A 22,825-nucleotide genomic window follows, 5' to 3' on the forward strand; every position below is an offset into this window, starting at 1 on the left:
GATTTCTTTGGAAGGAATGATGCTAAAGCTGAAACTTCAGTACTTTGGCCACCTCATGCGAAGAGTTGACTCATTGGAAAAGACTCTAATGCTGGGAGGGATTGGGGGCAGGAGGAGAAGGGGACAACAGAGGATGAGATGGTTGGATGGCATCACCGACTCGATGGACGTGAGTTTGAGTGAACTCCGGGAGTTGTTGATGGACAGGGAGCCCTGGCATGCTGTGATTCATGGGGCCGCAAAGAGTCAGACATGACTGAGCGGCTGATCTGATCTGATAGTTTTAAATTCTTTCAATCCATGTTTATGAGGCAGAATATTTTTCTCAGTTTCTCTTCTTTTGGTTGTATCCTTCAGTTACTTTGTCGTGTGGTATCCTGGTGGTTCAGACGGTAAAGAATCTGCCTGCAATGTGGGAGAGACTGGGGTTCAATCCCTGGGTCAGGAAGATCCCCTGGAGAAGGGAATGGCAACCCATTCCAGTATTCTTGCCTGGAGAATCCCATGGACAGAGGAGCCTGGTGGGCTATAGTCCATGGGGTCGCAAAGAGTCAGACACGACTGAGCAACTAACACTTTCACTTTCATCCATATAAAAGTACCTCACATATAAACGTGAACTGTTGTCCACTATAAAATTCCTTTGGGTGAAACTGTAAATATTTTAGTAACTGAAATGAAATTACATCTTATGATCCTACTGATAAAGTAAGGCTTTCCCTGTTTGCTTCATTTAAAATGGTTTTCTCCAGGAGATGACCTAGCTACAGCCTGCTGCTACTGCTGCTAAGTTGCTTCAGTCGTGTCTGACTCTGTGTGACCCCATAGACGACAGCCCACCAGGCTCCCCGGTCCCTGGGATTCTCTAGATCGGAACACTGGAGTGGGTTGCCATTTCCTTCTCCAGTGCATGAAAGTGAAAAGTGAAAGTGAAGTCACTCAAGTCACTCAGTCGTATCGGACTTTCAGCAACCCCATGGACTGCAGCCCACCAGGCTCCTCTGTCCATGGGACTCTCCAGGCAAGAGTTCTGGAGTGGGGTGCTATTGCCTGCTAACCTGCAACTATTTGCTATTAGGTTTATAAATAGGTAAATTGTTGTTATTGACCTGCAGAAATGTTTCAGATTTAAAAGGCAGTTATATCATCTATCTTTGCTCTTGCTACATGTTAAGTTATGCCTGTGACCATAAACTTGAAGAAAGTTTGATCACTGCAGTTTAGCCATCTTAATGGTGGAACAGGGCTTCCCTGTTGGTGAAAAGTCCACCCGCCAATGCAGGAAACGTGGGTTCGATCCTTGATCTGAGAAGATCCCATGTGCGGTGGAGCAACTATGCCTGAGCCTGTGCTCCACAGCCCGGCGCTGCTGCTACTGAAGTCGGCACGTTCTGGAGCCTGTCTCCACGACCAGAGAAGCCACGACAGTGAGAAGCTTACAGGCCACAACCAGAGGAGAGCCCCAGCAGCGACGAAGACCCGGCACAGCCAAAATGAATACATAAAATTAATTCAAACATTTTAACAGTGAAGCAGGTCACTTCATGATTGATTTCACCATGGCAGTCAGATTCAGTCACACTAGCGGCCAAATTGATTGGACAACCACCGTCCGTCCAGTTCTTTCAATCATCTATGTTACTACTACTACTAAGTTGTTTCAGTCGTGTCCGACTCTGTGCAACCCCATAGACAGAAGCCCACCAGGCTCCCCTGTCCCTGGGATTCTCCAGGCAAGAACACTGGAGTGGGTTGCCATTTCCTTCAGTGCCTGGAAGTGGAAAATGAAAGTGAAGTCGCTCAGTCGTGTTAGGCAATCTAAATCAGGAAAAATAGCACAATAGGATAATAAAGAACAATGGGACCCAATGTTTTTAGGCATATTTCCAAAGTTACTGTAAACCATGATTTTAAATGTTCAGATAAGTTGATTGCATATCATCATTGCTAAAAAAAATGTGAAATGCTTTGTGGCAGCACTTCTTTAATACAGGGAAAAAATCTTTTTTTTTTAGAATGCTCTAAGGTTCATTGACAAGGGCAGCTATCGAGAGATCTGGGAGAATGACTGGCTCAAAAAAGAGGTAAGTGGAATTTTAAAAAAAGGAAAACAATTTCTTCTTTCTCATTTTTCTGAACCGGAAATGACTTTTATTATGAGCTGAAGTCATGGGGAAATCATGGATATGTGAGTCACCGAGGTAAAGTGAAATTCAAGTGGAGCCCTAATCTTATTACAAGCTGTCACTCAATGAACACCATAAATGTTTTCAATAATAACCAGAAGTCATTTTTGGTGTCACAATTTTCATACAATACACTCAAGTGTCTAAAACTTCTTGACATTCTAAAACTGACCCGGCCTTCTCTGAACCCTATTTGCTCCCAACTGATGGAAGCAAGGCTGAAGGATCATTCTAACCTCATTCTCTCCGGTTTTAAATTGTCTCTTCAGGTATTCAAACTGGTATGGAAGAGGTAAAACTGTCATTATATGCAGATGACATGACACTGTATATAGAAAACCCTAAAGACTACACACAGAAACTACGAGAACTGATAGACTAATTCAACAAGGTAGCGGGATACAAGAATTAACACACAGGGATTTCTTTACACTAACCATGTTGTATTTCTTTACAACAATGTTGTATTTCTTTATAACAAAGTTGTATTTCTTTACACTAGCAATGAAATATCAGAAAGGGAATGCAAACAGTCAATGTCTTTTAGAATCACATTTTTAAAATAGCTCATAGGAATAAACTTCATAAAGGAGGTGGAAGACATGCTGAGAACTACAAAACATTGATAAAGGAAACTGAAGATGATTCAGAGAAATGGAAAGATGTCCTATATGCCCTTGGATTAGAAGAATTAATATTGTTAAAATGGCCATAGTACCCAAAGCAATCTACAAACTTAATGCCATCCCTATCAACTTACCCATGACATTTTTCACAAAACTGGAACAAATAATCCTAAAATTATATAAAAGACCCAGACTTGCCAAAACAGTCCTGAGGAAAAAGAGCAAAGCAGGAGGTATAACCCTCCCAGACTTCAGAGAATTCTACAAAGCTACAGTAATCAAAATAGCATGGCTAGGGCAAAATCAGACATGTGAATTGATGCAGCAGAGTAGAGAGCTCAGAAATAAACCTGCATACCTATGGTCAATTAATCTTCAACAAAGGCAAGATATACATTGGGGAAAAGAGAGTCTCTTCAAGCGGTGTTGTAAAAGCTGGACAGCTGCATGTGAATCAATGAAGTTAGAACACTCCCTCATACCATACACAAAATTAAACTCAAAATAGCTAAATGTAAGACTAAATATGGTGCCCTAAAACTCCTAGGAGAGAACACAGATGAAATGTTCTCTGACATAAATCATAGGAATATTTTCTTAGGTCAGTCTGCCAAGACAATAAAAATTAAAGCAAAAATGAACAAATGAGATCTAATCAAACCTAAAAACTTTCACACAGTAAAGGAAACCACAAACAAAATGAAAGAACAACCTATGGACTGAGAGAAAAGTATTTGCAAATGATACAAACATCAAGGACTTAATTTCCAAAATATACAAATAGTTCATACAATTCAATAACCGAATATTTCCACATGGATGTCACATAGGTACTTCAAACTCAACGCACCTGAAATTTATTTAATTTCTTCTTAGATCGTCTTTTCCTGCATTTCCTTTTTCACCATCTGCTCAGACACCCAAGGTAAAATTGTCACCATCAGCTTCATTTCTATTTTCCTTGCTCTAATTTGACTGAATAGAGTTGGTGAGTCTTAACAAACAAAAAATTTTTAAATAAATATGCTTTCTGTGATATTGACAATTATCTTAAAGTTGCCTTTATAAAGTCATGGTGAGTAGGAATTCATACTATTTCCAAAACTAATCAAGATGAATCCTCAATTTAAAAAAAATAAGTATTAATTTAAACAAACTCAAGGTGAGCTCAACAGTTAAAGAATATTATAGAGGAACTTAGTTCTTATACTTTTATTAAATATAACAGTATGATCCCAGTAATAATAATTTAACAATTCAGATCTTAAATTCTGTTAAGATACCATAGACATTAGGTTCAGAGAAAATGACTACAAAAATGTATATATGACTGATAAGAAAGACTGGTGCCTTGGTCCTTTCTACTAAAGCCACAAATTACATTTTGTTTTGTTTTATTTTTTAATTTTCATAATTCAGTGGAAATAAAAGACAGAAAGATGTCAAGTTTAATTTAATCATGAGCAAAAAGAGCTCATTAATCAAGAACAAAATCATTTTAAAGAAATTCAATATATTTAATTTCTCCTTATCTCAATAAATATTCATTATACTGTTATTAAATTTACTCACAAAATTAATTAAAACCATTTCTGATTATAAGTTCTATCACAGGAATTAAAAATTGCCTGGAAATAGAACAATGTATGCTAATTACTTTGAAGAAAGTTAAGAATGAATAACAAGGGATATTTAACACTGGAACTCCCCCAAATATTTCTCCATTTTCAACAATATTATTGTTGAAATATATTATTATTTCAACATGTTATTCTTCAACAATAACCAAAAAGCTTAGATCTCTGGAAGGGATATTAGGTCTCATTAAATGGCTTTTATTATCCGGGTTTATTTAGCATGCTTATTAGAAAAATGAAGAAAATTCAAATTTCCAAATAACTTGAACTAACTTAACAAATGGAAAGCTGGAAACACTAGACAGATTCAAAGAGGTTAGTAATCGAAGTTTCAAATGTGAGGAGGCGTAAAGCTAACTTGGTTCTTGCAGGGGAAAATTTTAAGAGCAGACATTTTTATCAGGATCCTAGGTGCCTGAGTTATTCCTTTCCGATTTCTTAAGTACATTTCTTGGGTATCTGGGGAGAAGCAGGGGCTTCTTACCCCAGAAAAAGTGTGATAGTGTTAGTCGTTCAGTTGTGTCTTACTCTTTGCCACCCCATGGACTGTAGCCCACCAGGCTCCTCCATCCATGGGATTCTGCAGGCAAGAGTACTGGAGTGGGTTGCCATTTCCTTCTCCAGAGAATCTTTCCAACCCAGGAATGAAACCTGGGTCTCCTGCTTTGCAGGTGGATTCTTTACCATCTGAGCCACCAGTTAAGACCCTTACTGCAGAATCTAAAGGTATTGACATGGCTGTAAAAAGGGAATTTGTTTTCATTTCCCTAACATTTCAGAAGATTGAGAGGGAGACAACAATTGAGAACCTTACTTAGTACTCTAAAGGCATAAGGGATATCACAGGTTATCTGTAGCTTGAAAGATTGGACTTAACTCCCCCAGAGGGCCCTCATTCCCTGCTTGCCAGAAGACCGAGAACTGCATGCTGCCTCCCAGCTATGCCAAGCCCTGAGGTCAAATTTTTCCAAACATTCTATTCATTCCTTCTTTTACAACCTCTAATTTCTTTCTCATCCTTTGACATTTGAAAATTATAAATTTTTCCTTAAGGCATTCAGGCTTGTAATCAAGCTGATAATCTCATAAAATATGAGATCCTAAAACACCAACCGCTAACTTGGTAATGTAGAGTTATGGACTTAAATTGTCTCGTGAAATTGGTCAGGATGCTGTTCTTTTCACTTTAAGCCTTTTCTATGACACTGGTATTGTTTTATAATTGTTTATGTATTTGTTCACTGGATTTGTAGATTTCTTTCCTATTTTGAGGGAAGAAACCATGCTTTATTGAATTTTGTATCCGTCTACCTCAAGCAAGAATTTACCCCTAGTAAGAATTCAGGCATTTAATAAATGACTTATGTGAAAGAGATATGCATGTGGTAATATACTGAATGCTTCCAAAATATAGTAACTTCAACTGCAAATCAAAAATGTGTTAGTCATCTCTTTCTAAGTATTCATCTCAGTTACACTCTTGGCAACTCCTAATAAGAGATAACGCATATCCCTCCCCTGTGCCTTTCTTATTTCATCATGTTCCCTCAAGAGACACAGTACCTTTCCCAGCTATCTTTCTATCATTCTTACCAGCTGATCACTTTATATTTTATACTCTTAATTCTGGTATTACCCTGACTTCTACCCATTAGCACCACTCAATCCAGCACCTGCATAGCTCATGAAGTTTTGGGGGGCAGAGAGGTAAGTTGGGGGTTCTATCTAGTAACATTCTTCTATATATTCTCCCCATGATCAAGCCTTCTTTAGACAAAAAATTATCAAAATACATTTCCTAAAGATTGATGGGAACTCTATCAACAGAACCAGCAAGTTGTGTTCGTGTTTGAGTTGGCCACATTTCTGCAGTTAAAGTTAATTAACCCTGCTATGTCTGTGAATGGACCTACTGTCTAACCTGCAAGATAAAAATCAGACCTCTTCACATTATTTGGCTCCCGTATTTGTGCAGTTCCTCTCCTACTTGTCCCCATACCCATTTTGTTTCTATTCACAGCAAAACAATGGTGCCTAATACGTGTGGTTCCTTCTGCCTAGAATATATCCTCTCGTCTGGCTAGAGAATCCCTTCTTTGCCTTCAAGATCCAGAATGGAGGTCATCTCTTCCATTAATTCTCCTTCACCCCCCGACACCTGGCAGACGTAGGGTGAACCTTGCCCTCCTCCCACCGCACCTGGATGGTTTCCATTATTAGATTTCATCATGCTGTCTTCTGTTGCTGTCACTCTCCTTCCCATTAAGCTAAGAGACCCCTGAAGGTTATTGTGTCTTGTTGATCCTTTGTTCCCAAAGTGCACTATAGTTTTGATGCATTGTAGGTATACAGTACAATTTCATGAGTGAATGATTAACATCTCAGCCATCTGATATTTCTCAGAATGACTCCAGCACATTCAGAGAGAATATAGTTGTCATACAGAGGTTGATAGAAAGGACTCCTGGGCTTGTACTTCTCTTTTTTAAATGCCATAATATTTCTTTCCAGTGCTATTAATTTTCATTCTGTTGTTTATCATTAACCTTTGATAGAGCCTCATTTAAGTACTAATGCAAGACTGATAAATTAGTCTTATTTTCTTATTTATCTCTGCCTCCAGCACACATAAATCCAGTGATGTTCCTGAAGAGTAGGAAAGGAAATTCTTGCCATTCACTAATAACTGCCTAACCAGGAAACCAAGTTCTGCCTAAAATGACTTGGAATGAAGTCCGTCCCATCCCTTCCTTCTTAGAGCAAACACAGTAATAAATAATACAGGATAGATCTTCCTCTCCATCAACATTTTTTAAAGTTAAATTTCTTGTGGAAAACTAACATCCATTCTCCTTTTCCTGAGAATAGATTGCAAATCACAGGAAGGAAGTGGAAGAACTGGAAAATGCTATTCATGAGCTGGAAGAAGAAAATTTGGTGCTTATTGATCAGCTATTCAACTGCAGACTTGTGGATCTCAAGATACCCAGGTGAGAGTCATTACGTAGCTAGAAATATTTTTTTAAACATCTGGATCTGTAAAAAGTTATTTTTTTTAAGATGACAGTTCTTTAACAGTTGAAAAGAAAGACACTCACAAAATGGCCATGGGGAAACTATAAGTTTATCACAATTGACCGTTGCTACAAGGCAAACTTTGACTTGCTTTTTCTAACACTGCACTGTGTTCATAATAGCAAACACTTAATATGAATATCACAACTGCTGTCCTTCAGAAACCTCTGGGCCAGCAGGGGAATTGGGCATAAAAATAAATGCATAATAATGCAGCAGAAGAAGTACGGGTGCAAAGCCGGAGCACAGGAGGAGGGAGTGATCAAGCCTGTGGGCGCTTTCTGGAGGTGTCTGGGACTTCAGGTTACCTTGTAGACTATAGAACGGTTTTCTCTGACAGTTAGTGAAAGAGCCAAACTACTTTCTGGGTGTAGAAAATAGCCTGGCATTCCAAGTCACATTTATTCCTGCGTAAGTGAAATCAAATGTGTATATATATGGCTTTGCATTTTAGATTACCGCTTTTTCTTATCTGACAAAGTAAGTCTTAATATACCAATCTTGATGGAAAATCAGAGCCCTGGAATATGGAATTGGACTTCCCAGGTGGTGTTTGTGGTCAAGACTCCACCTGCCAATGCAGGAGACGCAAGAGATGTGGGTTCAGTCCCTGAATTGGGAAGATCCCCTGGAGGAGGAAATGGCAACGCACTCCAGTATTCTTGCCTGAAAAATTCCATGGGCAGAGGAGCCTGGCAGTCTACAGCCTGTGGGGCCTCAAGGAGTCGGACATAACTGAGTGACTGAGCACACATACAATATGGAATTAAAGCAAAGTGGCATTCATAATTTGAACAAAAACATGCTTAGAAAGATAGAGGAATTAAACCACTCAAATGTAGGGTGTATATGTGCAAGATGGGAGAAAAATATCTGGGTCTGGGCAGAGAAGTTCAACACGGTGGAAGGCCCAGGAAAACATTTACATCCAAGTGGTTCTGTTGTTTGTGTGGCATGGAAAAAGTACTGTTTGAGCCCCAGTAAAGTATTTATTGATGGCAAACTTCCTAATGTGTTCCAGGAAGGGTGGATATGGGTAAGTTGTGGGATTTTGGTTTTGTTTTTGCTGAGCTAAATGATGGGTGTCAAGATACAAGACTGGAGAAGCTGGGAGACAGTAGGCTGACTTTATAGCCTGAACTCTGGGTGGGCAGGACAGAGGAAGAGTCACCTGCTCCCTTCCACAATCTGTGTGCTGCCCCTGGGCGGCAGGTACCAGTAGGCGAAGTGGGCCATCGGGCTGAATGAACTGGCTTCCTACAGGACTCTTGCACATCCATCTCTTGAGCTGATGCCCTTAAGAGTCCCTAGGGGGTAGGGGGGGCCTCACTGTCCCCCCAGGGGCAATGCTGTCTTTTGCCAGCATCCCTCCCAATGACACCTCTCCAGTTCCACACCCAGACAGCCTCTGCCGCAAAGCACCTGCTGCCTCATCTCTTTGTAATCACGCATCTCTGCCAGCCAGGTCTTCTAACCACCGCTCCACCTGTTGCCCGCTGTGCTCTTTTTCTCTCTTCCAAACCACCCAAACCTCCAGAAAGAGCTACCCTGTAAACTGCTGACCTCACTTCCTGCTTCGGTCAGCTTGGTCTGTTGTTCCTGATTCAGTGCTGATGTGCAGGTGAAATGCTCATTATAATAAAAGGGAATTCCTTCCCGGGATACAGAGAGTTTGGCAAGGGCAGGAAGGGAGATGAGAAAGTTGTAAAGAGGGTTTTCATGGAGTTGTGTGCTTTGCTGTGATGTCATTTAGCCGTGTCCTCTAGCTTCCCTCACGGAAATCTTCGGTAAAACCCACAGTGTTCATCCAAGCTTTGTGGGCTGGCTTTCTTTAGTGGGAGACATGAACGCTTAGTCTTGCTTCAGAGCTGGGAGAGATGAAGTCAAAATCCATCTGAGGGGAAAGAAACAACACAGACTGTTTTTAAAACGTGCCTGGTATATGCCTCCAGGACACCCTGAACTTCTCCTTTGTAACCAGCATTTATCACACTAGTGATTACTTACTTAACATCTGCTTCCCTCCTAGACTGTAAATTCCTTTTAGACAAGTGTTTAGGACATTTTAGAAAGACCACATACAGAAACAGAGATATGTGCAAACCCTTAGTTATCTGTTACGCTGCTAATCCAGAAGGAAAAGTGTTGAGTTCCTCAGGAACTTTTACTGTACCCGTTTTCAAGTCAAAATAATATATAGTATGTAATTTATGACAACTGTCCATTCCACTTCTTTGTTGAGAATTGAGTCCTGTCTATTCTAGTTGAGAAATAGACATGAACTCTACCCAGTGAACGTGTAAAAAGTTGTCTTCTTTCCTATTTGTATGAAGAATCGGGTATTCTAGCTAATAGAGTTATTAATCCTCTATTTCCCATCAGACCTCCCTCAATGCTTTCCTTCATGACTCCAATAAGGCATTGCAGGATTTGTTTGCAACATTAGATGAGATGAGTAAGCTAGAGGTGACTGCCCAGGGACCTCAGTGCCACAGAGCTGCGTCTAGGGGAACCAGTACCTCAAATCTATCTAACACCAGTCTCATATGATGGCCTTCTTTAAAATGTTTTCCACACCGTCACATACCAAGCGCTGCTGCGCTGCGGTGTTCCAAAGATGACGAGAAACCCATGATTAAGAGAGAAGCCAGACTCGTGAAGGTCACAGTGTTTAGTAAGATCTTAGTCATGCAGGAGGCCAAAGCCAGGGAAGAAGAGAACTCTGTGGCCTCAGACTTGACCACCTGTAGACCAGAGCTTCACCGAGACACACCTTCACCAAGTCTTAAGGAGGTTTTAAGAGATAACTAGTATATGTAGTGACATGATTTGTTGGAGCTGTAAGCATCTCGGATGACACTTTGTGTGCTTTAAGAAACTAACAGCCTGTAATCCAGGGGATTCACTCAGGATGCTGGCTGGCTGAGCATGAAAGGTTGTTAGCGTATCTGCAAGGGTCACTTGGTTCATGCTGTCTTCAGGCAAACTTCATGGAAATGCCACACACAGCTTTCAAGGTATCGTGTCTTCTGACAGAAAACTCCACGGGCCTCTGCAGCACAGAGAGCTGCGACTGCACACGTGTAACTCACCAGCTTGTAGCTGGAGCACGCCACTCAGTGAAAGCCAGGACCGTGATGCCATCTTGGATTCCTACTGCTCACTGTCGAGTCTTTTCCTTTTTTTTTTTTTTTCAAATCCATCCCATGCTGGCCACTGTCATTCCTCATCTGGATTCCTGCAACAGTGATGTAACTGCTGTTGTGATCACTCTCATTTCTTGGACTTTGTCTCTTGTTCCCTTATCATGGGATGCACCCCCTACCCCAAGCTCTTCCTTGGCAAATATCTCTTGGTGTTTCAGGACTCGACTCAGGTGTCATCTCCTCCTGGAAACCTTTCCTTACCTCCTAAGACTAAATCCGGTGCTTCTTCTCTCACTTCTTGTGGGTGTGTGGGTGTGTGTGTGTGCACGCGCACACACACGTGCAGGTGCTCAGTCTTGTCTTTTTGATCCCGTGGACTGTAGCCCACCGGGTTCCTCTGTCCATGGGAATTCCCAGGCAAGAGTACTGGAGTCAGTAGCCATTTCTTCCTCCAGGGGATCTTCCCGACCCAGGGATCGAGCCCACACTCTTGCACCTCCTGCATCTGTAGGCAGATTCTTCACTTCTGTACCACGTGGGAAGACCACAGCACTCCTGACACTGTGCTGATCACCATCCTGGTACAACCATCATCATAAAACGCTGTCGTCTTGCCTGCCACCCGACTGAGCCCAATGCCCCTTTTTCATCTGTGCATCTCCAGCTCCCAGCAGAGAGATAGACACTCCTGAGCAGGGGCTACAACATTTGTTGGCTGATAGACTACTTTTCTTATTTGTTTTTAGGCAACTGTATCTTACCCAGGCTGTTGGGCAGGAAGTACCACCTGAAGTGCCTTTGGAGTTGTCAGAAACACATAAAGGTATTATTTTATTGTTATGGTGATTTTTTTTTTTTAATTTGGCAAACACTTATTGAGCTTCTTATTACGGACAGGCACCTCATAGCCGAGAGTGATTCAGGGGGTAGATACCTGCCAGCTCCTCCACTTTCCTCTTGTCCTTGCAGAGCTGACCCAACCCATCTCCTTTCCCTAGCCCTGTTTTCAAATCGAAGTCACCGTGTGTCACAGTGAATGAACTGGAAGCTGGTGAAGAGGGACAGGATGATGTCTACACCAGCACGGTTTGCAGTTCAGTTCAGCCAACCAACCAAAATGCCAACATACCCACAGAGCCCGTACGATCATGTTAACTTATTAGCTGACACAGGGAAATGCACCTTAGACATGGTTGCAAACAATGGGACTCACTCTCACTCTGATACTTCGATTCTACATTTCTAATTCTCAAATTCGTCTCCTCCTGGAGATTCTCAAAGGACTTTCAAATTCAAAATGTCACAAAGTATACGCCATATTCTTATCTGTCCAAAAGCTGTACATAATTAATTTCTTTGCAGTCATCCCAGAAAAGTCAGACTCACAACCTGTAGACATAAAAAGCAGAGACGTGTCAAGCATCTCATTTGGGAGCAGTGGTTTTCGTCTTAGTCACAAGGACAGCAGATTTGGCCAGCTTCTGAAGATAGATGAAGAAGAGAGTTCAAGCATAGAGTTTGGGGCCTCTGATATGAAATACTTACTGTATGAGGATGAGCAGGATTTCAAGGTAAGATTCATGAGAAGACATCTTGACTGCTAGAGAAAATGTTGTTTGATTAATTAGTGGAGAAAATCAATCGAAAATACGGATACTGAAAAATTCTATTTGCAAGTTATTAGTTAAAGCGGCCCGCCATCCACGCCAGTCGCTAGATACTATTTTCACTCTTTGCCCAGCTTGCTACATCTATGCATTGATAGAACTCCATCACTAGTATATGGTATAAGGCAGAACATCTAGGGCCACGTGATAAACTACCTCAAGACTTAGTGGTTTACAACAATAACCATTTATTCTCTTTCAAGGCTTCTGTTGGTTAGGAATTTGGCCAGGTCTTCCATGCACCGTCTTCACTTGAGTTCCGTAGCAGGCACACCCGCGTGTCGGCTGAAGGCTGGGTTTGGGCAGGGAGACCCACCTCTGAGGAGGCTCACCAACCTGGCTGGCCAGGTGATGCTGGCGGAGCTTAGGCCTCAGTTCCTCTCCACACGGGTCTCCTCACAGACGCAGGTCTCCTTGATCGTCCCTTTGTTCCGGTATCTGGCTTCCCCCAAGCCATCAGTCCCAGAGACCAAATGTTTCCTATGACGTGGAAAGCTTACGCCAGCACGTCCATCATTTTCCATCTGTTGGTGTAGCTACAAATTTCAACCCAAAGGGTAAATAACATAGCTCCTGCATCTTGAAAGAAGGTGGTCAGCATCATATTTTAAGAAAAGCATGGGATAGGATGTATATCAGTGTCACCATTTGGAAAGTACAAATGGCCATATAATACCATTAGGCAAAACCTGGATTAACAAGCCTTTGAATTTTAAAACCTTCTTGGTACCTTCCAGTCACTTTCATATCCACCTCTTGCTGTTTTCCTTCTTGGTACTACTGATAACCTTAAAAGTTCTCCTAGAACTTAAAGTCTGATAGGAGAAAAGAGTGATTAAGAAAGCAGCAGAAACTGAATAAGTCAATAAAAACCATTGTAACTAAGTACAACTCAGTCCTGCTGCCATCAAGTGACAATTTAAAGACTAAGGTTCCAGACTCTATAGCACTTAAACCCACATGCGTATCTTGGTATCAGAACACCTGGCATGCTACAGCGACCTCACGCTAGGGGACAACTGTCTACAAAATTCCAAAATTCCACACCATTTGGTTGAGCGAAAGACCTTTTTACTTTTATTTTTGCCTTTATCCATTGAATTTATTTTTCTAAATTCACTTTTTATTTAAGCAAAGTTGAATTACAACATTGCGTTCACTGCTGCTGTACAATAATGTGACTGATATAGATATGTTCTTTTCCATATTCTTTTCCATTATGGCTTATCACAGGATATTAATATAGTTCCCTTTGCTATACAGTAGGACCTTGTTCTTTATTCATTCTATATATACATACCAGTTTGCATGTGCTAACCCCAAACTCCCCTTCCTGCCCTCTCTGCCACCCCTCACCCGCTTGGCAGCCACCGGTCTATTCTCTATGTCCCTGATTTTGTTTTGTTTCTGTTTCATAGGCAGGTTCATTTGGGTCCTATTTTAGATTCCATGTATAAGTGACATCATATGCTACTTGTCTTTCTCTTTCTGACTTACTTCACTTAGTGTCAATATGATAATCTCTAGTTGCATCCATGTTGCTGCAAATGGTATTATTTTGTTCTTTTTCATGGCTGAGTAGTATTCCGTTGTATGCATGTACCACATCTTCTATATCTATTTCTCTGTCGATGGGCATTTAGGATGATTCCATGTCTTCCACTATTGTTAACACTGCTGCCATGAACATAGGGGTGCGTGTATCTTTCTGAATTATAGTTTTGTCTGGATATATGCCCAGGAGTGGGATTTGCTAGATCATATGATAATTCTATTTTTAGTTTTCTGGGGAACCTCCATACTGTTTTCCACATTGGCTGCACCAATTTGCATTCCTACCAACAGTGTAGGAGGGTTCCCTTTTCTCCACACCTTCTCCAGCATTTGCTATTTGTAGACTTTTTAACGATGGCCATTCTGACTGGTATGAGGTGGTACCTTGTTATAGCTTTGATTTGCATTTCTCTAATAATTCACATTGTTGAGTATCTTTTCGTGTGTCTACTGACCATCTGTATTTCTTCTTTGGAGAAATGTCTCTTTAGGTCTTCTGCCCACTTTTTGATTGGGTTGTTTCGTTTTTTTGTTGTCGTGTTGTATGAGCTGTTTGTATATTTTGGAAATTAAGCCCCTGTCAGTCACATCATTTGCAAATATTTTCTCCCATTCTGCAGGCTCTTTGTTTTGTTTATGGCTTCCTTTGCTGTGCAGAAGCTTGTAAGTTGAAGTCCCATTTGTTTATTTTCATCTTTATTTCTATTGCCTTGGGAGACTGACCTAAGAAAACACTGGTACAATTTATGTCAGGGAATGTTTTGCTTATGTTCTCTTCTAAGACCTTCTTACTTTCCATGGAAGTTTTTGATGTGGTGGAAATGGCATTGTATTGCTACGGACTCAACTGTGTTCCTGCCTCCCACTCCATTTCATATGTTGAAAACCCTAACACCTATTGTGACTATATCTGGAGATTGGGGCTTTAGGAGGTAATTAAGGTTATGTGAGGTCATAAAGGTCCTAATTTGATAGGACTGTGACCTTATAAGAAGAGGTTTTGCTCTGTGAGACACTGTGAGAAGGCAGACGTCTGCAAAGGGGCTCTCACCAGAACCCAATCATGCTGGCCCCCTGACCTTGGACTTCCAGCCTCCAGGACTGTGAGAAATAAAGTCCTGCTGTTTCAGCCGGTCAGCCTATGGTATTTTGCTGTGGCAGCTCAGGCAGACTAATATAGGGTTTCACTTCAGAATTCTGCTCTAGACGGTTCTGAAATATATGGTACATTTCCATTAATTTGCTTTTCTTCTCTCATGCATTTATTGCAGCTCTAGAATTGTGTATTTTAAAAGTTAAATATAGTTATATGCATTTTTGAGAAATAAAACATCGCCTTCCTTTTCCATTCTTTGATTCTCCTAAATTCTTATAAATGTCTATTGATAACCTCACAACATGCCAGGTACTTGTTAGATGCTTGAGAATTTAAAGGGGGGAGAACAGGAAGAAGTATAGTCTCAAGATGCCCGTGTGGCTGGCCCTACTCGAAATCACATGTTGCTAGTAGAAAGCAGGTAAGACAATCACTGACTACTGTTCAGGAGGAACGTATACCTGTTATCTGTCTCTGTGACCAGTCTTGTGCCCCAACACTTGGTACACATCCTGGCACATAGTGGGCACTTGGGAAAGGTTTGCTGAAGTGTTGAAGGAGTTCAAAAGAAGGAGGTATGACTTGGAGAAGCTTTCAAAAGGAAGGTGTGCACTGAACAGGGCTGGAGCTGTTTCAACCCAGTTTGGGGTTAGCTGTGGGATTTCATATCAATTAGACTTCCCATTCTGTTTGTTGATATGTTAAACTATATTTAGTTTGGCAGAATGTGGTAAGCTTTATAGCTATAGTAGATCCTGTGAAATGTGTAAAACTCATGTGGATTTGCTCAGTATTAAGATATTCATTGTCAAAAATGTTAGCAGATCTTTCCCTTTGATCGCAAATAATATATAAAACTCTGCTGTGGTTATATCCTGGCCAGCAGAGGGCTATATAAATGCAGCCAATACTTTATTTTACTGATTAAAGAGCTTGCAGAGGATATATCTCCCTACTCTATTGATGCCTCCCAACTCCCCCCACCCTGCCACCCCGACCCACGGCCCAAGTTCCCAAGACACAAGCCTGCTAGTCTTGCTGCCTGCTCTTTGGGGGATCTTGCCTACCATGACCCAGTGGGTGTATGCGTTTACTGAGTTTTTTATTTACAGTAGCTCCTATTTTTCACGTGTTATACAGCATTCAGACAATTAGGATACAGTGTAATCTGCCGGATAAAGGCCAACTATAATAAATAAAACCTGACCCCCAAAGGCTGGTAACTTGCTAACTAACATCTCCTGTCTCCTCTGTGTCTGTTCACCGCAGGATTATGTAAACCTGGGCCCCCTGGAAGTGAAGCTCATGACTGTGGAGAGCAAGAAAATGCCCATCCACTTCCAAGAGAAGGAAACTCCAGTCAAATTCTATGAAGATGTCAGGAGCCCAGAAAGCCACATCACGTATAAAATGATGAAGTCTTTTCTCTAAAACTGAAAAGTGAAAAACAACTTCCTGTATTTTTCTTTGGGGAACTGAGATGTATCAGTTGCCCATTTTATTTACACTTTGGTCCATTTTTAAAGCAGTGAATATTTCTAAAGGTCATAATTACAGTTAAAATCAAAATTCTGAGTATTCAGCTATTCATTTACTTGCATGGCCCGAGAGATAAAAATGAAAGTACACTTCATATTTCAAGTGTCAGGAGCATAACAGTGGTCCCCTAGGGTGCTTACCATTTAGACATTTACCAATTGATCTAGGATACCCATATGAAATAGTTCATTTACAGATTTTCTGAGGAAAATTCAGAGGTTTGCATAGCGCTGACTATATATCTTTCCCTTTGAGGGTGCTGGATGATAGCCAGTCCACAATCAAGTCCACTCTTCTTTACCCTGACACGATTTATAATGAATATCAAACATTTTAGAAACCCATTTGAGGGTGGTAGTTTGTTTTGTAGAAATAGTCCATCAGTAGGGAGGTCCAGGGCTTCCCTGGTAGTCCAGTGGTTAGGAATCTGCCTCACAATGCAGGGGACACAAGTTCGATCCTTGGCTGGGGAGGATCCCACAGGCTGCGGAGCTATTGGGCCCGTGTGCCACAACCACTGAGCTTGCGCTCTCGAGCCCTGGACCAGAACTACTGAAGCCCGTGTGCCTGAGCCGGTGCTCTGCAACGAGAAGACACTGCAGCGAGAAGCCCAACACACTGCCACGAGAGAGCAGCCCCCAGCCAAGAAAAGCCAGCAACCAAGACCAATGCAGCCAAAAATAAACAGAAAGAGAAAAAAGGATTTAAAAAAATAGAGAGGTCCATCTCCCATCAGCGATATCAAATCTAAACTTCTGAGTCCCCTTCCAAGGCCATCATTACTTCCCTGTTACTGGTACCACAAGGCAAGGACACTCTGACTGTACCTGAATTTGACACTGGCATTTCATTTTAAAGCTAGTTCTACTTGTAAAGCTTTTTACAAGAAACACATTTTAAATATAAGGCCACAGATAGATTGACCAAACATTAACCAAAAGGAAGGCCGTATGACTAAACTATTAAAGTAGACTTTAAGGTAAGAAGTGTTAAGAAAAAGAGAAAATGAAGCAAAATATGTCATGATAATAAGCAGATTAATTTATCAGGATGACATAACAATTCTAAATAATAACATAATCTCAAAATATATAAAGCCAAATTTACCAAACTAAAAAGCAATATGGTAAACCTTATGCTATGTATATTTTACCAAAATAAAAAAAAAAACAAAAAAGGCAGAAACAAATCCCAAGTCAGACTTGAAGATCTTACCACACCTGTCTCAGTAACTAATAGACAAAAACAAAACAAAATAAAAAAACACCTAAATCATGAAGGATTTAAAAAGTTGAACAACTGTAGAATGCACATATTTTTCAAATGTACATAAAATATTTACAAAAATAGACTGTATCCTGGGAAATAAAGTAAGTGGCAACAAATATTCAAAAAGTTGAAATGCGTGAACAGTTCTCTGACCACGGTAGAAAATAACACAACAACAATAACAAAACACTATAATTTTCAAGTAAGCAAGATACTTCTGAAAAAGCTATAGGTTAAAGAAGAAATCACAAGGAAAAATACTTTTCATTATAATGAAAAATATGACATCAAAACTTGTAACACCAGGTAAGTGTTGTTTAAAGGGAAATTTATAACCTTAGGTCAGTTCAGTCGCTCGGTCATGTCCGACTCTTTGCAACCCCATGGACTGCAGCTCGCCAGGCTTCCCTGTCTATCACCAACTCCTGGAGCTTAAGTTTATATATTAAAAATAAGAAAGGTTGAAAGTTCAATCTTTGAATCCTCTATTTCAAAAATCTTAAAAAAAAAAAGCAGCAACAATAAACTTAAAGAAAGTAGAAGAAAGGAAATAAAGGGCAGAAATTAATTATATAGAAATTGGATGTATAAAAGAGAAAATTAACAAAGCCAAAAGGGTTAATTAAAATTGATAACCACCAGTAAGACTAACCAAAAAATAGAGAAAATAAATGGAAAAAAAGAGACATCACTACAGGATTACAGACATTATGGAAAAAAAAACTTTCCCAATAAATTTGACAATTTACATTAAATGAAAACATTTGTTGAAAAACAGGACAAAATAAAAATTCTGAGTAGGCCTTGATCTGTTTTAACAAATCAAATCTATATTTTAAATTTTTTCAAAGCCAGCTGGCTTGCTTTACTGGTGAATTTTTCCAAACATTTCAGAAAGACATAATATCAAACATACATAAAATCTTTGAGAGAATGGAGAAAAAAACAACTTCCAAAGTACTCTGTGGGGTCACTATAATCCTAATATCAAAAGCTGGCAACATCATTTCAGGAAAAGAAAATTAAAGACCAGTATCTCTCATGAATATAGACGCAAAATCATTCACAAAATATTAGTTTATTGAATCTAGCAATATATAATAATAAATAATATTTCATGAATAAAGAAAGCAAGGTTGATTTAATATTCAAAAATCAGAGCGGAAACATGAACAAGACCAATGTCAGTCCCTTGGTTGTGACATCGTACTGAATTTTGAAAAAAATGCTTATTTTGAGGGAAAATGGAGAAAAAGCCTGCGTGATCTGCTTGTATTATTTTCTACAATTGCATGTGAATCTACAGTTGTCTCAAAACAAAAAAATTAAGGGTATAATGAACAGAACATAGGTGGCAGCTCATATGATCATCTTAGTAGGTACAGCATTTGCTAAAATTCAAGACTGTGATAAAAATTTAAAGCAATATGATAAAGCTCTTAGCAAACAAGGAGTATCTTTTTAAATAAACACCTATAGCTAATACTGTATTGTGAAATATTAAACATTTTCCTACTGAGGTCAGGAACAAGACATATATGTTCATCATCATGCTTGTATTCAACAGTGTTGACTTGAACACTAAAGTGTTCTAACCCATCCAATAAAAGGCAAGAAAAAGAAATTAAAAACATAGAGATTAGAAATAAAGAAGCAAATTATCTTACTTATAGATATCAAGTTTTGTATGTAGATAGTGCAAAGTATTTTACAAACTATTAGAATTTACAAGTGAGTTTAGCAAGGTCACAGAGTACAAGGTCAGTAGAGATCTAATGTATTTATACTAGCAACAAACAATTGGCAACAATAAAATATAATAGCATGAAAACATCAAATATCAAGGAATTCTTATAATGAAAAATAAGCCAAATTTCTATACTGAAGACAAACGTTGAGATAAAAGACTTAAATGGAATAAATATATACACGATTATCATGAAGTAGAAGATTTAAAATAGTTAAGAAGCCTGTTCTTTCCAATTTGATCTGTAGACTCAGTGAATCCAGATCAAAATTAAAGCATTTTTTATAGAAATTAACAAGTTGTTTCTGACATTATTATGGAAATTTATAACATGGCAAAAGACCTACATTAGCCAAGACAATCTTGAAGAAAAGCAACAATCTGCAGCACTTAACAGTACCAAATTGCAAGGCCTCATATAACATTTCATTAGTTAAGACAGCACCCCATGGGTCCAAGGATGAAGAATAAGTCCAGGGGAACGGAATAAAGAGTCTAGAAACAAATCCACACATTTACAGTCACTTGATTTCTGCAAAGATACCACTATAATTCAGTTAGGGGTGTGGTCTTTTTAATATTAATAATAAATGATGCTTAGGCAACTGTATGGCAAAAAATAAACCTTAACTCTTACCTCCTGCTGTAAGTAAAAATCAGCTCAAAGTGGACCAGAGACCTAAATATGGAAGGTAAAACAACGAAGCTTTTAGTAGAAAATAAAACAATATCTTCATATCCCCCATGCATATCCAATAGATCCACAAAACCTATGCTTGAAATTTTAAACAACATTGGTACATGGGTAAATGTGGATTTAGCAATGTTCCACAAGGTCCCACCAAGCCTACTGCTCCCTAAATTAACCACCTTCCTGGGGAAAATAGAAGTCATAATAGAAAATAACTCTTCATAAAAGGATTGATAAATTGCATTTTATTATGCAATTTTTACCTATGGCTGATTCATGCGATGTTTGACAGGAAACAACAAAATTCTGTAAAGCAATTATCCTTCAATTAAAAATAAATTTTAAAAAATATCTTTTTTGGTTAAATGGCACTGTTAAAAGTCAAAAGGCAAGCCACATACTGGGAGAATATATTTCCTATATATGTATCTAACAAAAAATCATATCCTAAATATATAAAGAACTTGAACAAATCAACAGAAAAAAAGACTTGAACAGACACTTCACAGAAGAGTATATCTAAATAACTAAAAAGGAGATTAACACTATTAGTAATGAGGGAAAAGCAAATTAAAACCACGATATATTACACACCCACTAGAATGGCTAAAATTGTCAAGTTGAAATTAGTAAATATTGATAAGGATACACATCTGAACTCCTCATGGTTGTTGAAGCTTCCCAGGTAGCTCAGTGGTAAAGAATCCACCTGCCAATGCAGGAGATGCAGAAGATGCGGGTTTGATCCCTGGGTTGGGAAGATGCCCTGGAGAAGGAAATGGCAACCCACTCCAGTATTCTGGGCTGCAGAATCCCATGGACAGAGGAGCTGGGTGGGCCACAGTCCATGGGGTGGCAAAGAGTCAGACACGACTGAGCACTACCACCACACAGTCTGTGATAGGAGCATAAACTGGCACAAACACTTTGGAATGTTTGGCAATAATTATTGAAGCTGAACATATATGTGTGTGTGTGTGTGTATCCATACACACACACACACACATACACATACACACACATTACAATCCAGCAATTTCACTCTTATCGTAATATGGAACAGAAACAAGTGCTTGTGCTTACCAAAAGACACGAATAAGAACGTTCCTAACAGATTTACTGATAATTGCCAAAAACTTGATACAACCCAAATGACTATCAGCAGTAGGAGATGTAAGTAAATTCTGTGATACTCACTCAGTTGAGTAAATAGCACTGCAAGAATAAACAACTTCCATATGTAGCTATTAATATAGAGATCAATCTTATAGACATAACATCAAAGTGAAAGAAGGCAGAGAGAAAAGAGCATATCCAGTATGACTTCATTTACACAACATTCAAAAACAGGACAAGCATGCTAACCCTGATGACAGAAGAGTGGTTACTTCTGTGGCGAGGAATGATGAGAAGGGTATATGAAGGAGTTTTCTGCTCATTTTAATGAATGGCAGTTAACATGAATGTGTTCACTTTGCAAACATTCATCACTTAAGATTTGTGTGCTAGACTGATATGTTGTGTAATTCAAAAAGATTTTTTAAAAAAAGGTATCCCGCTAAATAACCATATTCCAATCTATTTCATGAACTTGACAGAGTGAATGGCAGCAAGAGCTTCCTGACAGGAAGACAGAATACTTTGTTAGGACAATCTTTCAAAGGTCAAGAGAAACAGAAATGTCCTTGAAAAAGTTAATAACAATATGGAGTGAACTGGCCAATTTTCTTTTTGCGAAAGAAAGGTAAACTTTTTATAGATAAGATTTATCTTTACATTTCTCGAGTAGGGAAAAAAAAAAAAAAACTGACTGACTTTCCCCTGGGACAAACCAAAGAACTTCCAGTAACTAACAAATATAGCCTGTGTGACAGCTCACTGGTTTCAGTAGGTCAGCAGAAACTGACATTGTTTTTCTCTCACACTTGGAAAGTTCAGAACATGAGATTATTAAAACAAGCCAGGCATAACATGGTAGGATTCCAGCATTAATTTGTTAGTTGTGGCAGTTTTTCCTTCACAATGTGAATTTGAATCAGAAGAAAATATCAAATGACTAAAACTCCTGTTTGCTGCCAAGATGCCAGAGTGGAAAAGGCATTCTTTGGAAAAAGGGAAGAATGTTCTTTTATTCTGTTAATATCATTTGTGTGTGTGTTTAGACTTTGCAGATAGTGGTATCTCTAAAACACATTTGGATCTTCCTGACAACCCAGATTCTTAACAGCTTGCTGCTGCTGCTGCTGCTAAGTCACTTCAGTTGTATCCGACTCTGCGCGACCCCACGGACTGCAGCCCACCAGGCTTCTCCGTCCCTGGGATTCTCCAGGCAAGAACGCTGGAGTGGGTTGCCATTTCCTTCTCCAATGCATGAAAGTGGAAAGTGAAAGTGAAGTCACTCAATCATGTCTGACTCTTAGCGACCCCATGGACTGCAGTCTACCAGGCTCCTCCATCCATGGGATTTTCCAGGCAAGAGTACTGGAGTGGGGTGCCATAGCCTTCTCCCTCTTAACAGCTTAGTGTAGTAGCTTTCTTAGATGACTACATTACAAAGCAAATCTCAATAAAGTTGTACCCCCTGTGAATTCC

General features: G+C 39.6%; 1 protein-coding gene and 1 long non-coding RNA gene across 2 annotated transcripts in view; one reads left to right on the forward strand and one right to left on the reverse strand.

Moving 5' to 3' along the window:
* The window catches only part of CCDC83 (coiled-coil domain containing 83), a 47,406-nt gene extending 30,968 nt beyond the window's left edge, over window positions 1-16,438 (forward strand). Inside the window, exons 7-11 of the mRNA XM_086384712.1 lie at window positions 2,016-2,084; window positions 7,318-7,439; window positions 11,417-11,493; window positions 12,033-12,241; window positions 16,257-16,438. Coding sequence (XP_086240838.1) covers window positions 2,016-2,084; window positions 7,318-7,439; window positions 11,417-11,493; window positions 12,033-12,241; window positions 16,257-16,418 — 639 coding nt within the window. The 3' untranslated portion in view covers window positions 16,419-16,438. The remainder of the gene's footprint in view (window positions 1-2,015; window positions 2,085-7,317; window positions 7,440-11,416; window positions 11,494-12,032; window positions 12,242-16,256) is intronic.
* LOC147342541 (uncharacterized) lies at window positions 8,494-20,284 on the reverse strand. Its single transcript, XR_015157906.1, has 3 exons — window positions 20,180-20,284; window positions 12,216-12,270; window positions 8,494-9,418 (listed from the first exon to the last, which is right to left on the reverse strand). It is a non-coding gene; the product is annotated as an uncharacterized LOC147342541 (long non-coding RNA).
* Between the last annotated feature and the right edge of the window lie 2,541 nt (window positions 20,285-22,825).

Source organism: Bos grunniens, chromosome 29 (genome assembly GCF_055505025.1).
Source record: "Bos grunniens cultivar Pamir isolate PY7600 chromosome 29, Bosgru_T2T1.0, whole genome shotgun sequence".
Classification (NCBI taxonomy): Eukaryota; Metazoa; Chordata; class Mammalia; order Artiodactyla; family Bovidae; genus Bos; species Bos grunniens.